At 49.1% G+C, this 15,443-nt stretch overlaps 1 protein-coding gene across 1 annotated transcript in view; it reads left to right on the forward strand.

The window, feature by feature from the left end:
- The window catches only part of ALDH1A2 (aldehyde dehydrogenase 1 family member A2), a 98,613-nt gene extending 92,446 nt beyond the window's left edge, over positions 1 to 6,167 (forward strand). Inside the window, exon 13 of the mRNA XM_047075058.1 lies at positions 4,324 to 6,167. Coding sequence (XP_046931014.1) covers positions 4,324 to 4,396 — 73 coding nt within the window. The 3' untranslated portion in view covers positions 4,397 to 6,167. The remainder of the gene's footprint in view (positions 1 to 4,323) is intronic.
- Positions 6,168 to 15,443: the final 9,276 nt, after the last annotated feature.

Raw genomic sequence — 15,443 nt, forward strand, 5'->3', positions numbered from 1 at the left:
CCTGCCTGAACCTTGCTTCTGGCCTTCAGTACTTCCCACTTGCTTTACAGCCAGAACCAGAATTGTTTGCTCAGTTATTAGTATTTTTTCAGCTTTTATAAAGTCTTCATGTGCTCCAGGTATCTCTTCTTAACTTGCTTATGGCCTTAACGTTCTGCTTCCACTTCTCAAGATGTATTCAGCCTGTCCTTTCATGTACTGCTTCTGTGTTTGTGCTTTCCACGCCTCCGAAATGTTGGGGCAGTCACTGGCTCTGGGAATGCTGCTCACGCTGTTTTGCTACAGATCATTGAGAGAGTGAATCATGAGCATAAAGTATAATAAATAATCACTGGTTGATGGAGCCTGTCCCACGCTAGCCCTTGCCCTCAGCATGGGCAGGATGAAGGCTTGTGACATTGTCCAGGTCTAGTCTGTCCCCATTAGAAACCTTCCCCTCCCCTGGAAAGATGGTCCAGAGAATGGTTTGGCTGTGTCAGAACCACACAGAGGACAGTGGCCCAGGAGACTGAAAAGCAGCCTTTCTCAACTTGTCTTCCCGGTGCTATAATGATTTGGCCTTCCCAGTGCAGTTAAAAAATAATTAGGAAACAGTGCCCTTTGATGAGACTCCCTTCATCTTGTCTAAATTATATGATTCTTTGTCCCTACTTGCTCCCAAAACATGGGGTTTTTTTTCCTTCTTTAAATGACGTAGAGTGGTCACAAAGGTTTCAAGTCAACGAACCCGGCCTCTTGTGGTCCCCCATTCTTCCTTCTCACTTAAAACTCCACTTACCTTCTTCTGGACAGTAGTGTTTATCTCATGGCCTTGCAAACTTCATGTGGCTCTGGTTCCTGGCCCCTCCTTGCCCACTTGTAAGAGACACAGAGAAGAGAAGTAGCACCTTCTAGAGACAAACTCCAAGGAGAGCTGTGGGAACCCCTGAGGTGTCCCCCACATCACCCACCACCCCCCACACAGAGAGCTGTGGAGGACTGCCCTCTACAGGTTACCTGATAGGCTGGCCACTGATTCCCAGGGCCGGAGAGAGGGCCGAGCTCACCTCAATTCTGGCCTGCAGCTACCCCTCCCCCCGCTTTCATTCTTCCTGTCCTCTCCCTTACTCCTCATTTAAGCTTCCCTGAGACAAGCTATAAAATACATGTCACAAACTAAGGGGGTGGAAGGAAAGCTGTGAGCCTCAACATTTTAAAAACTAAGGACACAGCTTTGAAGATGAGAAGCATTATTAGGGTATTCTAAATCGGGGCTTCCCAAGTTTGCATCACAGCATGCATGTGCACCAAAAGTCACCTGCAGTCAGAGAAGGGGCTTGCTGGGCATGCCTATATGGGAACCCCCTCTCTAGTAATTCTGGGCGAGGGCTGAGGGGCTGCAGGGTTAACAGGCTTCTGGAATGATTCTGATGCAGGCGATCTGGAGACCCTGCTCTGAACGATGCTGCTGTAGGAGGGAAAAGAGCAGGGAAAGATACATCCTAAACAGAAATCCCTTTTTGTTTTAGGAGTGATTTTCTAAAATGTCTGGCTGAGAGACCCCAAAATGTAACATCTTACCTTACCTGTAGGTAGGCCAAGTTTGGTTCATGTTAGGGAATATAGCCTAGTCTGGCTCAGAAGTAGGGATACAGGCATCTCAGTGTGCCTGAGCCCCAACACACTGTGGAGCCATGAAGGTGACCACACAGAGAGATCAATGACAATGTGTCTGCCTTTGCCCTGTTGTGTGGTTGAAGCTTCCTTCACCGTGGAACCCTGTGTGCCACAGAATTTAACTGGATTAAACAAATTTGAGAGAAAAACCCTGGAATGAGGTGGTCAAATAGCTCTGAGAAGCTTGGGGGCTCTCAGAGACTTTACAGCAGTGTTTCTCAAAGGGTGGCTCAAATAATAACCTGCAGCATAATCTCTTGGGTTCCTCCCCAGACCTACTGAGACAGAAGCTTTGGTGGGATAGTCAGGAATCTACAACGAAGCAAGCTCCAAAGGTGATCCTTACGTTTGCTGGGGTTCGGGAACTGCTGCCCGTGAGGTGACAGGGCACCAGAAGGGTGAGAGTGGTGGCTCGCCTGGAGTCATACAGCCACTTAATGGCAGAGCTGAGCTGGCATTCCCCAGCTCCAGGTGTTCTGGCAGATTCGAGCCCACTCCTCATTCTCAGCGTGGGCTGTGTGTGGTCCATGGTGGCAGACGGCTGCCCCAGGACCCAGGGGAAGAGCTCCTCCAGTCCGGGACGGTTTTCCATGGCATCACGCACCCAAAAATTATGGGACCCAACAGCCACACTCGAAGGCGACCATACCAGCACGCTTCTGACTCTAGACTTTCTTACATTTGTCACAACCTACTTAGAGGTCTGAGGGGGAGGACAGTGGTTCAGGGTCTGCCCCATGTGCGTGCACAAGTCAGAAAACAAGAAGGGAGTAACCTCACTTCAAACAGGAGGCAGATGATGTCTGTGATGAAGAGACACTTTCGGAATTGCCCAAGGGCAGGAAAAAGTCCAGAAAGAGCCAGAGCTGAGCTGGTAATAAAGACTCAGGGCCTGAAAAGAGCTAATGAGGGAATCTTATACTGAATGGCACGGGACAGTCCCAAATTTATTCTCATTCCTGTAAGCAAGATGGCCAATGCAGATAAGAGAATAGCACACATGTCCTGGTCTCTCCTTGGCTGCCTCTGATGTCCTGGTGGGGAGGGGGTGGCCGTAACAACTCAGGTGACCTTGGTGCTGGGAGTTGCTGCTGGCAAAGCGATTGGAGCCTTGTGAGGGCATGGGAATTCCTGGAAGGAAGCAGAATGAATCGTTTCTTGGTTGTTAAGCCCAGTTACTATAATGTATCTTATACACATGACTGTTTCTTAAAGACAGCCTTTATTAATATTTTCTTATTCAAATGCATCTCTAAGTGTTCTTTTATTTTTTCCTGGCAGAGGCGATATATCCACCCGGGTAGAGGGGATGGGGAGAAGCCTTCCTCCCTTCCTCCCTTCCTCCCTTCCTCTCTTCCTTCCTTCTACAAGTACTGTATTTGAGCCTGAGCTGTAGGCTGTACTCTAGGCTTGGCAGTGGGGGGGTGGGGGGGTGGGGGGGGGAGCAGAAAGCAGGATCAGTAAGATACAGCTCCATGGGAGAGGACAGATACTCAGGCAGCCCCGTTGCAGGTGACAGGGCTGTGGTAGAGGCTGTGAACACGGAGGAGGGAGGAGCTCTTATGAGAGAGCCAGGAGAAGCATCACAGAGAAGTGACTTTAAGAAGAATAGAAGAAAAAAAGTTGAACTGTTTTTACGGAAAAAAAATAGAATGTGCTTGATTTTACAATGAGATTTAAAAAAAAGGGGGGGAAGGGCAGTGACAATGAAGTGAAATGAGAAGGGAATACAGACAGGTGAAGAAAAGGAACATTGTGGCCAGGAGACGTGGCCACACCCCAGCATCCTGAAGACAGTGGTTGGAGACCCAAGCTGAGTGACTGGAGGGCTGGGAAGGGCTGTATCGCCTGTCCCCACTGAGGCAGGTGACCCAGCTCCCAGTCAGTAAACGTTTCCCCGGAGTCTTGGGGGACCAGCTGAACTACCACTTCCTTTTCTGTCAGTTATTTCAATTTCCTGCCTTTTTGCCCTTACTCTGTGGGCATGTGGGCAGCTTGTATCAGGATTGTTTTTAAGCGTTGCAGGTGATCCGTGCTCTTCCCTGGTGAGCCTTTAGGTCTTCCTTTCCATTTGTTAAGTCTAAGGTCCAGTGAAAAGGAATTTAGAACATCAGACAGAGGGGATCCCAGCCCGGAAATCTCATGCTTTTCTTTCAGCTAAAGTAGACTAGGTCTCTAGGGGAGCAACTGGAAAGCACACATGAGGGGGTGTCCACTGGCAGGAGCAGGTTTTAGAGGAGGAAGGCACACCATCGTCCCCAGGAGCCATTGCTGCCTGCGGTAGAGACGCGGCGGCAGAGACCTGGGCCTGGTCCGCTGCTGTCCACGGTGCCCACCCAGGGGCACAGTTCAGGGCCTGTGTGACCGCTGGCCCAGGCTAATCCACATGCCTGTTTCTCTGAGTAGGTGGCAGTGCTGCACCCTTCTGTGCAATGTTGTGGAGACATTCAGTCTTTGCCGTCAAGAAACGGTTACTGCTCGGGATATGACAGCTCTCTGTGCTCCTCAGAGGAGAGCTGGGCTGTCCACTCATCAGACATTTCTACATGGAAACCCAGGGCCTGCTGTTAGCAGGTGATAACCCTCCCCTTCTCGGGACTCTTGCCGTCCCTCAGGCCGGGCCGCCCAGCCCTCTGGTGTCTGATACTGCCTATTTCTGCCTTTTAGGGGGGAGTTTGGCTTGCGAGAGTACTCGGAGGTGAAGACGGTGACAGTAAAGATCCCTCAGAAGAACTCCTAAGAAGGCCAAGGGGGAAGGTGGAGGCCATCCCGCAGGACTCTCCCTCTCTGCTCTCCCTGGGGGGCCCGGCTCTCAGGAATCCAAAGTCCGTACTTGGTCCTTATTTAAAGTGAAATAATGACACGTAGGCCAGACCAGTCAGTGGGTAATGAAAGCAGACCATGTGGGCACCATTTCCTGGCACTCTGTAAGGGTTCACCTGAATAATACCAAATACTGGGGAAAGGGGACGGAGAGCAGAGGAGTAGCTGTCAGGGACTTCGATCTCTCCAGAGGGATGGGCTGGCGCCTTTTGTCACAAAGAACTTTCCTCCTGAAGGAAGGTTGTCCTTCCATTGTCTTCATTTTCCCCTTTCCAGACTCTCTCTGCTCACCCATCCCTCCCACTCCTCCAAGGAGATCTCAGCTGAGCTCATTTGGGGCAGATGTTTGGGCCGGGAACAATTTTCCAAGGTTTTGCAGCCAAATTACCATTTCATGTTATCCACTTCTTCAAAGCAAAACATGAAATGGTTTTAGTTAGAGCCAGACCAGACTGAAAATGCCAGGAGCTGGTACACTGCAGATGTACCAAGAAGCAAGAACTGGGGACGTTCCTGACCCAGTCTGGCTTTCTTACATCCATAAATAACACGAGCAAAAGAGCAGGAAGATGGAGATCTGGAGATCATCCTATGTAGTTCACAACTTCTGATCTGGCTGCTTGGCTTTGGGGCGTGTGGGTGCGCGTGTGTTTACTTCCTTCTGGGTGATTCTGGAATAAGGTGGGGGCAGGGGGGTTTGTTTTTCATAGATTGATAAGATCTTTTTCCAAAGCTTATCTTAACAACCCAGAAACGAATGGCTGGGCTCAAGAATTTGGTAAAAGGTAATGCTGGGGGCCTTGCAGAAATAATTTCATTTTCAGTACCGGCTGACAATTCTTACTAAGTGAATTATCTCTGCAGTTGGACTCTTCAGCCTCTGTCCCCCGCCCCCCATTGCCCCAGCACTGCTACTCCCAGTGCTCTGGCTGTCACTTTGGCCTATCGTGCCCTAAATCCACTGGCAGTAACCCTGGAGAACCTGAGCAAGCCTGCAGATTCCGTGTCACTCGCAGACTTGCAGCGTGCCACGATTGCCACGCTCCACCAGACCTCCGCCGACTCATCCAGCGGCTCGTCCACGTCCACGCGGCATTTTCCCTCCCAGCCTCCCCAGGAGCCTCCCGAGGGGGAGGCACCAAGCAGTGCCCCTCCCTCCCCTCCAGTCACACCCTCCTCTCCTGCTTTCCAACGCATCCACCGCATCCACCGGTTGATGGACAGCATCACCTTCCTTTCCTCCTTCCGCTTTCCTGGCTGCCGAAGTCAGTCCGGTCTGTAACGTAGATGGAGATCATTTATTTAAAAGTACCAAACATAGCCTAGAGTACATGGAATATGGCCAACACATATATAGCCTTCTGTATTTAATGGGTTTCTGCTTTCTAACCATCCCGGGTTTCTATTTATAAGTCTTGTCTATTCATGATGTTTAAAAGAAATCCCTCCTCGCTGTTATTTACGAACGGCAGTGCATTCAGTGGCCCGATGCCTTGAGAGACGCCACATCTCTGAGCCCTTCCATGTGACTGTCATGCTCTCCTTATAGCTTGTGTCCAAGTGAACATATCCATTAACCAGCTAGTTACCTTTCAACTGCAGTATAGAATGTGAAAATGAAGATTTATTTCTTTTAATTTACTTAAAAAGAAACCTCTGTGCTAGCAATAAAGCATTTATATTGTGTACTCCTTGGGGTTATTTGGCTGTGTTTATAAATCTTTGTGTCATACTGAGTACACTTGGGTCCTTCTCTCAGTGGCTGGGGCTTTCAGCTGGGCTGTTTTCTCTGGTTACTGACCAGAAGTCTGGGCGAGTATTTTTTACAGAATGCAGTAAAGTGAACAAGACCCTTGTTTTCTGACACAATTCAGAATTGGTGTATACATACGGTTTTGTGTGGCAAACAAGTATAATCATTTATGAAGCCTGGGAAATGACTTCATTCAAAACGCAAAGGAGCCTCGGGGCCTCGTCCTCGCCGTCACGGCTACATGACAGAGCTCGCGTTGCTGATGGCATTTGGCAGTGGTTTTATTTTTATTTACTGTGGTGCAATGAAGTCAAAAGCTGACAGCCTGACGCAGTATTTTGGCAGCTGTAAGAAGGAAGCTGTGAATGGTGACTGTATTACCGGCTAGAGTTTGTTTGCTCTGAATTCTCAGAGTTGAGCTTTGGGGGAGTGCTTTCCACTCTTCAGACCTGCACGTCCCCTCCTTCCAACGCTTGGAATCTTCACCTGAGCCCTAGTCATGTGAGACAAAACAAAAACTGATGACTTGGCCACAGAGGGGATCAGACTGGGTGGAGAGTCGTGCTGCTCTCTGACTGCTAAGATCTTGTCCCTCAGAGGAGGAAACTGAACCTGGGGAGCGCAGTCCCCAGGGCACTGGGGTGTATTCTGAAATATAAGATGCAGGCTCCCTATGAATCTACTTCATGTTCATTACTTTCAGTCACCAGGAAGAAAATGAGAACCAGATGGGCATAGAGTCATCATTGAAAAGTCCTTTGGAAGCTGGCACTGTAGAGCTTCTAGATAATGGGAATCTAGAGTAAGATAAGACATAATTTGATGGTTCTTCAAAGCATAAAGATCCTCAAACCTCATCCCTGTATGGTATCAATATAAAGGCAAATAAAGACAGCATTACAAATGTCAGTAATGAAACTAATACAGAGACACTCGATCCTTGTCATCACCACTGTATGTTTTTTTACTGTTAATCCCTGAGCTTTCCATTATACCTTTTCCTCCAAAACATTCTCAGTGCCTTCGTATTGATGATCTCATTCTTTTTCATGACATTTTAGACCCTAAAGGGCAAGAAAATCATAAGGTAGGGACTAAAGAACAGAAAGAGTAAGTACACTAGACTACAGTAAAACAAGAAGATGCCCAAGAAAAGAGGACACTCCGGGAGAAGCTAGCGGAAGAGGTGGGCTTTGATCTGGGCTTGAGGAAGGAGTGCAATTTCAGTAGGCAGGGGAGCGAGAAGAAGGAGTCCTTGGTAAAAGCAGTAATCTGCACAGGCGCAGAGGTATGCTCTTGTGATTGTGAGGAGATGGGAGTCATTGAGATTGTGGAGGGCCCTGAGGGTCAGCCAGAGCTCCGGGTACTGTAGTAGAAAATGGGGTCCCTGGTGGTATGGGGGCTGGAGAATGACGCAGCCGTGGTTAGAGCATGCTGGTCTGGAGCAGAGAGGATGGCAGAGAAGCAGACTGGTTACAGGATGAGTGTGGTGTTATCCCAGCTTGGTCAGGGGATAGAAAGGGAGGAAACAAATCAGTGGGGAAGTCACGAGAACTCAGTGAATGAATAGGAAAGAAGGAAAAGTGAATGAGTACATCCTCAAGCCCGGATGACAAGGAAATGGCAGTGCCATCAGTGCAGAAGTTGAAACATGGAACAAAGTTTTAGGGAAAGATCTTGACATCAGGCTTTGGACATGTAATTTTGAAGGTGATGAAGGAATATCCAGCCAGAGGAGCAGGCAGGTGGAGATAAGAGATTGGAACCTGGCCCGGGAGACTGAACTGGGGCATGACTATGAAAGCGATGGTTCTGAGAATGCAAGAACAGAAACAACCAGGGCCAAGGAGGAGCCGAGCGAAAAAAATGGAGGCAGCAGTCAGAGAACTGGGAGGAAACCATGTCGTCCCCAGAAACCCAGGGGAGAGAGAGTTCAAGGAGGGCAGGCAGCCAAAAGCTTGAGAGCCTGATGGTTTGAGGAGCCCCACGTTAAGGGATTCTAAATTTATTTCTTCATTTACAAAGTGGAGGCTGGTGGTGGCCGTCAGTTGAGAGAGGTGATAAGCAGCCACTGCCACGCGCACGCTTCATGCCGTGAGCCGGGAGGCCTCTCAGAGTTCCCCGGTGCTCAGCAGCCAGCAGAGCCCCCGCCTCCCCTGAGCCGTGGTGCGGGCTCGTAACCAAGCAGCCAGTGTCTGTCTACGTCTGCCCTGCCCTGCTCTGCTCCATCCTGCTCCGCGCTCTTGTCCGCCCTAGAGCCCCCTGGAAACAGAGGATGTGAGCTCCCATTCGATACTTGCCGCCTTTGATTAGAAGAAACTAGAGCTGGATTAGCTGGCTGAGGTCAGGACGGGGAGAATGGCCTCGGAACAAGTGTCCAAAAGTGGGTAGAGCTGGGGAAGGCCTAGAGAGGAGGCATAGCAGGACTGTTGGGGAAAGTCTCCTCACAGTTTTAGTGCCATCCTGGCTGCATTCTCTGCAGCTGAGGGCAGAACAAATGTCCATTCCCAGTTACGTGTATTTATGTTGTAATTATTAGTTTTTCTAGGGTATTTTTTGGGAGAGGGCTGTTGACAAATATCCCCAAGATATTTAAAGTCAATCACAGTGCTTGAAATACACTAGGAATAATAGAAACAATTATAAAATCACATGAATTAAAAATGGGATGAAAAGAAAACAGTGGGAAACAAGTGCAGCCAGAATGAGGCTGGAAAATAACACATTCTGCAAGGTGCTCTCACTGTTTGTGGGGGTCGCTGTTAATCCGATCAGGAAAGAGCTAACACTGCAGACCACTGACCCTAAGAAACCACCCCCCTGTCTTCCATCACCTTCCTTCCACAAATGTTTATGACGCCAGGCGTTGGCATGGATGCTGGGGCGCAAAGCCAGCCAGGCACAGCTCCTACGTTGTGAAGCTTCCAGTCTAACAGGATAACCATAACTGTGGGACGTCTGCTTTGCTCTCTCACTGTAACTCCTTGCCGGGCACATACATCCAGTTTATGGAAGGATCACACAGACCCTTTCTCACATCGTCTTGTTGGTAATCCAGAGTGACAGCCAACTAGCAACATGGTGTGGGGAAAAGCACGTTGCATGAGAGGGTCAGAAAAGTGATCAGCAGCCCTCTCTTGTAGTCCCTTTACAGGAAGTTGTGTGTGTCTTTGGGGAAGTCCCTTCACTTAGGTGGGCCTCGCACCATGCCGTGCGGGGATGAAACATCATGAAGGTCAGTTTCTTCGGTTGCTCCGAAGCGTCATGCACACACACAGCTCTAAGCTACAAAAAGTAATAAAAAGTGACCCTGTTGCTTTGCTGATCAATCCGTAGGACACCAGAATTTGTCATTTCTCACTCAGCTTTAAGGCCACCACCCAGACCCTGACTCTCTAGAGTGGGATTCCTCAGGTCTCCGGGGAGGCCGCCTTGCCTGGAGTTGGGCCACACGTGCAGCCCTCAAGCCAGCTAGGACCGAGGGGGATGCACGTAGCTCCGGCCGTTCCCCAGATTTCGGGTTGTGTATTCGACACATTGTTCAGACGCCGCGTGGGGTGATGAGGCCTGCAGGCTCTGGCCGGACTGCCGGTGCCTCCCCGAATGTCTCACACAACAACTGCTCTTCAGTGGTGCTGGCTGGGAATGAGAGCATGGGAAAGTCCAGTCCCGAACGGCATGAGCCCTCTTCCTAAACACGTACATGGTCTAATTCTCACTTGGTTATTGGCCAGATTAACAGGAAGATCGGCTTGCCATGTAGCCTTTGATGTGAAACTGCTTAGATAATGTTTCCTTTGGCCATTTATCTATGTAGCAAGGAGGAACCTGAAACCAGCCCAGCCTGGGCCCCCTTCCTGCTGGAGCATGAGCGCCTCTTCATGGTTTCAGGGTCTTTGAGCCTTGCTTTTTTGGTTTGTTTCTCAAGAGCAGGTCCCTGTCCCTCCTCTCCTTCTCCCCAAATAGATGTTATTATCAAGTGGGCTCGAGTTGCCGAATTTATTTTATGAAGCGGTTTCCCCAGTCTGCTTCAGAGATGTGCCATAGGCTTCCTATTTTATGAGCAGGATAAAAAGTACTCTAAGCCCAAGCACTCGTGACCTGCAAAGAATAGACTCCTCCAGGCGCCATCCCATCTGGAGCCAAACGCAGTGATTCCAGGGCTCTGGGAAGACCTCTTCTAATTCCAAGCAGATACATCCAATTTATGGAAGGATAATGTAGAACGTTTCCCAGTTCCTCTTGGTTGGTGACCTAGAGGGAGAACTTTCAGAGATTCCCATGAGAGCCAGGCAGCAATGAACAAGCACCCATCGTGCTTCTTATGTTTGCCAGAGTTTGGCAAACCCAAGGGAAGTTTTGTTGGTTAAACAGCTGAGATCTCAGTCTCCATTTCCCAAGTTAGGTTCATTCATAAACAACACAGAATTCAAGTAAAATTGGATAAATTCCAGATGCCACTTGTGAATACAATTAGCTCATGTTCCCTAGTGGCCCTGAGGGAGGTGTGATGGCCACAAACACTCTCGGAGGCTGCTGCAATGTCCACTCCCAGCCCTTAATTGTGTGTGCCTTGCCAAAGAGAGGTGGGGACAGGAGCTTGTCAGACAAAGGCTGGGGACCACGGGTGTGTGTGTGTGTGTACATGATATGCACCCACCACATGACTACTCTTTTAAGTTCAGATCTGACACACTCTGATTCCAGGAATTGGAGTTAGTAACTGTTAGTAACAGTTATGCTAGTAACATAAAGAGATTCCCAGCAGGCAAAGCAGCAAAATTCTAGAATGTTCCACTGCTCACTAGCTGTGTGCTTTGGAAAATTTGTTAACTATCCAAGCTCTCAGTTTCCTCACCTGGAAAATGGGGGTAATAAAATTACCTACCTCACACAGTTGTCATGAGAGTGGAATAAGAGATGTGTGTAAAATGCTTACTGAGGTCCACTGTAAGGGCTCAAAAAAATGGCAGCGATGAATAAACAAATCCATAGTCAGGAGAGCTCTAGTCCCGTAGAGGTCATAAATTTCACAGTCCCTTAGGTTCAGTCTAGCACATCCATGGCTTTGGGCTCCCATGCAGAAGCCAGGCAGGAGGACACACCTGCACTCTGGTGGCCTTAAATAGTGGCATTGGAACCAGGAACTCTGGTGAATGCTGGAAGGATGGCAGGATAGAATCATTTAAAATCACGTGTCTGTGACCAGCCAGTTCTATTCTGCATGCCCTGTCACCAAGATCTAGGGATTGTGTCCCACAGAAGATGTGGTTCCAGTTCCCCTTTGTTTAAAAGAACAGGTAGCAAGTGGGGCCATGTTGGTGAAGGAGGCAATTACTAACTCAGAAGAGGCTTTTGCTGCCTTGTGCTAAATGTTTGCTATGTTGAGGTTATTATTACAACATTATTGTTGTTGTTATCTTTGCTTCCGATAACATTGGGGTAGGGGTTTTGCCTAGGTGTGCTAGAGGGAGTCACCTGCCTGTTTGAACATTTAAACTGAAACCCAGGTTCTCAGGAAGGCAATGGTAACACCTCTGGAAGGGCAGTAACTGTGGGAAGGCCTCACCTCTCCCCAGAGCTACAAAATGTGACTCTGAAATTCTAGGCCCTTTCAGAGGAGCGGGGGCTGCTTTGGCCCAGATGTTGAAAACAAGAACGCTCTCCCAAGCAGAGGCCTTGGTACAATCAGCTAAGCCTAAAGGACCGCAGAAAACAAAACTGAAAACTGCCCAGAACACTTTCTTCTGTTTGTCTGTTTCATTCCCACAAGAAACTGTTATTCTTCCAAACTAGTTACAAGGCTTGCCCACAAGAAGAATAGATAACCTTAAAAAACTTAAGGAAAATAAAACCACCCTGGAAATTCACTCAATCCCAAGGGCCATGGTGACCCAGGATTCTGATTTGACTTTTTTTTTCTTTTTTTTCATTTCTCGCTCAAAGATAACAAATAAACTAATGCGCAAAGCCACATACATATTGGAAACACTTGTCCTTTATGTTTTTCCACTTACCCTAAGCGATATCAAGGACTTTGTAACAAATTAGCTTGTCAGGAATTCTTTTCAGGAAACTAAACCACAGTTTTAGTCTTGTCTATTCAACACATTGTTCAGAAATGTTTTGGTAACCTTTAAAGCCCTACTCTAGGAGAGAAGTTCCCATACCCTCCAATTAAATTCTTTCCTATTTTGAAGGTCGTTAAGACTTTGGAAGATGTGCTTATATGTGAGTTTGAGTCACACATCCATGTCCTCAGCTGAGGAAGACAGGAAGGTCCCCACAGCCACCAAACTGTGCAAGGCCAGGGCTCTCCATGGTCAGGAAGGAGAGCCCGGGGGTGTTGGACACAGCTACTCACTAGGGAAGGTTCACTGGTGGGTGGATACCAAGGTGTGAACAGATCTGAAGGGCTGAGGGCAGAGGATTCATCCAAGGAAAGCCTGTGAAAAAACCTGAAGTATGCAGTTGGTCCTCAATGCCCCAACCTGCCACATATGGTCCTCCCACCCTCATTAAAATCTGGTCACCGGCAACTGTTTTCCAAAGGGGAAGTTGTATTTTCTAGTGTCTATCATTGAAGATACAGATTTAGCCAGAAAGGGAAGATTTAGACAGGGTTATGTAATGGGATTTTAAGAGTTAAAGGGGACCTTTGAGATTATCCAGTCTAATACCTTCATTTGACAGATGTAGAAAATGAGCCAAAGAGAGAAATGACTTCCACACGGTAAATAAACCTTTCTGCCCAGAACTTCAGTCCGATGCTTTTTCTCCTCTACCACCTGGGATAGAATTTTTGGAAACTTGTTATACTGAATCCCCAATCTTACTTTACAGAAGTAAAACATAGCCATTAATTGCAAATGTTTCCAGAAGGGTTCAAGCAGAGTCTTTTAATAGAACACATTAGCCCATTAGTACCCACTAAACACATCATCACTCAGTTTCCCAGATCAGCTTAAAGAAAGCAGGGTTTGAAGGGCAAGGGAGCTGAGATGAGGAAAGTCTTTCTTGCGTAGAGAAGTAGAATGAAGAGGGAAACACGCCGGGGGCCGCAGCAGGGTGAGGGTGAGGGTGTCATGGTGTGGAGATCTGATTTTCTTGCTGTTTCTGCTTCTGAGCAGCAGTATGACTTGCCCCATCCTGGCCCCACTCAGAGCTTGGTTTTCTATCTGTAAATTACGGGTCGTGGGTGGGGAGAGGCAGGGGTCCTTGAACCTGGCATCAGACTCACTTTGGAGAATTGGTTAAAAACACTGCTCCATTTCCTCTGTGGCTATTTTGATTCAGTGGGACTGAGGTTTGGCCTGGAAATCTGTATGTGTGGTTTGTCTTGCTTTAAACGTGAATCACTTCAGGTTATTACTGAACAGCTGTTTGCATGTGTTTGGTTTAAAGCTCAAACGTTAATCACACACGAAAAAGAAAGAGGATTTGTGTACGGGAAGATTTCCTTCCAAAGCCTTGTCCTGGTAGTCCCCAGCCCTCTTTCCAGAAGCACACCCCTTATCGGTTTCTTGGTATCTTTCCCGAGATGCCATGGACATTGTTAACATGTGGCCCAAGTGACTGTGGCGCAGCTCGTCTCGAGACAGGCGTTGGGGGGATGGGGGTCTGCTCCAGAGCCTCCTTACCCTGCAGATGAGGGAACTGAGGCTTAGACACAGTAAAACATCACGCCTCACGGAGCAGTAGGGCAATGACAGGCTCTCGTACACGGTGCTCTTACTTCCATGCTTGGCCTTTGCTGGTGTCCTTGTCTTGCTCACGGCCACTGCTGTCAGGGACGGGAGGGCTCTGGTGCGTCTTGGGTGGACAGGAGAGCTGAGTTCTCCCCAAGCATGGAGCCAGGCCAGGAAGGGCTTCTCCTGCACTAGAGGCCCAACTCCCGGCCATGGCTTCAGGGGTGCTGGGAGAAGACTGTGGGGATCCCGGCGCTGCCCCGGAGGGAAACTTGACAAGTAAAACCTGCCTCTCCCCAACACCCAGGAAGACTCGAGCTCTGCTGTGGGTCCTGCCTCTTTCCCTCCTCTTCCCATCCTTTGTGGCACCCCAAATTTACGCATAGGGATTGTTTTTCCCAAAGCTGACCGATTTCAGGTCTGAAAAACCGTCCCAGAAAAGGAGCTGGAAATTCTAGAGACGAAAGCGTCTTCGTTCCTGATACTTGAGTCAGTAATGGCCTTAAAGATCTCCCAGTAATAGTCCCAGCAACCGTCACTTCCACAGCCTTCTGCCCTTAGCTAATAAATAACACAGGGAAGCTTCACCAGGGGTCTGTTTCTGGACAAATTATCTTTTCAACACTCGGATCAGCTTACTTCATGGCTTGGTTGTTTCCTGTTTCTCAGCATCCAATTCAGTTGGCCTGCCTCGTAGCTGGCCGTGAGTCTGGCTTTGTGTGCGAGCATATGCGTGGAATCTTCTGAGGTCCTGAGGTCATGGTTCCTGCTCTGGAGCCCGAGGGGCAGCCCCCTGAGGCCGGAGGGCCCTGACTCGCAAGCCAGGCACCCGGGCTCTGGTCTTGGCCGTGTGCTGGCGCCCTGCCCTCAGCCGGCCGGCCTCCTCATCGGCAACGCTCCACTTCAGTCCCAGCACTACCCGCTATGAGGGGCTTGGCCAATCCTGTTTCGTTGATGGCGTTGAGATTGGAGAAGAAATCGCAAGTGGCAGCACAGGATCCCGGGACCAGTCTCCTTCCAGGCGAGCAGGTAGAGGGTCTGTCGGGGCCTCACCTGCCGGCCTCTGCCCAGCCACACATCTCCATCACCGCTGTCCTCCCTCCACTGTCTCCTCCACTAGCCCTGGCTGACCCGACGGCTATTGTTCCTAGCTCCTCTGGCACCTGCCCCCTCTGCCTGAACTCAGCCCCGCTTCCCCGACTTCCCTTTTCCTTCTGTCCTTCCTTGATACTTTCAGCAGGATGACCGCTCCTTGCCTGTGAGCTAGGCGCTGTACTAGGTTCTGGGAACACCTAGAGGGTGGGAGGAGCTGGTCCGCTGAAGCCCACCTTCTAAGGTGGAAGACAGAGAAATAAATCACTCACACTAATGTCATAGGATAAGTGCTGTACCAGGAAGAAGAAAAACTGCAGTGAGAAGGCAGAGGAGGGAAGTGGTCAATTTTGATAGGTGAGCAGGAGCTAGACTGAGTTTGGGGGGAGGGCGGTGGGGAGAATTTTATAGAGAAGGTGACATTGGAGTTT

The sequence above is a fragment of the Lynx rufus genome, unplaced genomic scaffold (assembly GCF_022079265.1).
Source record: "Lynx rufus isolate CCGP_SWC_20201006 ecotype Redwood Valley unplaced genomic scaffold, mLynRuf1.p SCAF_13, whole genome shotgun sequence".
NCBI classification, from domain to species: Eukaryota; Metazoa; Chordata; class Mammalia; order Carnivora; family Felidae; genus Lynx; species Lynx rufus.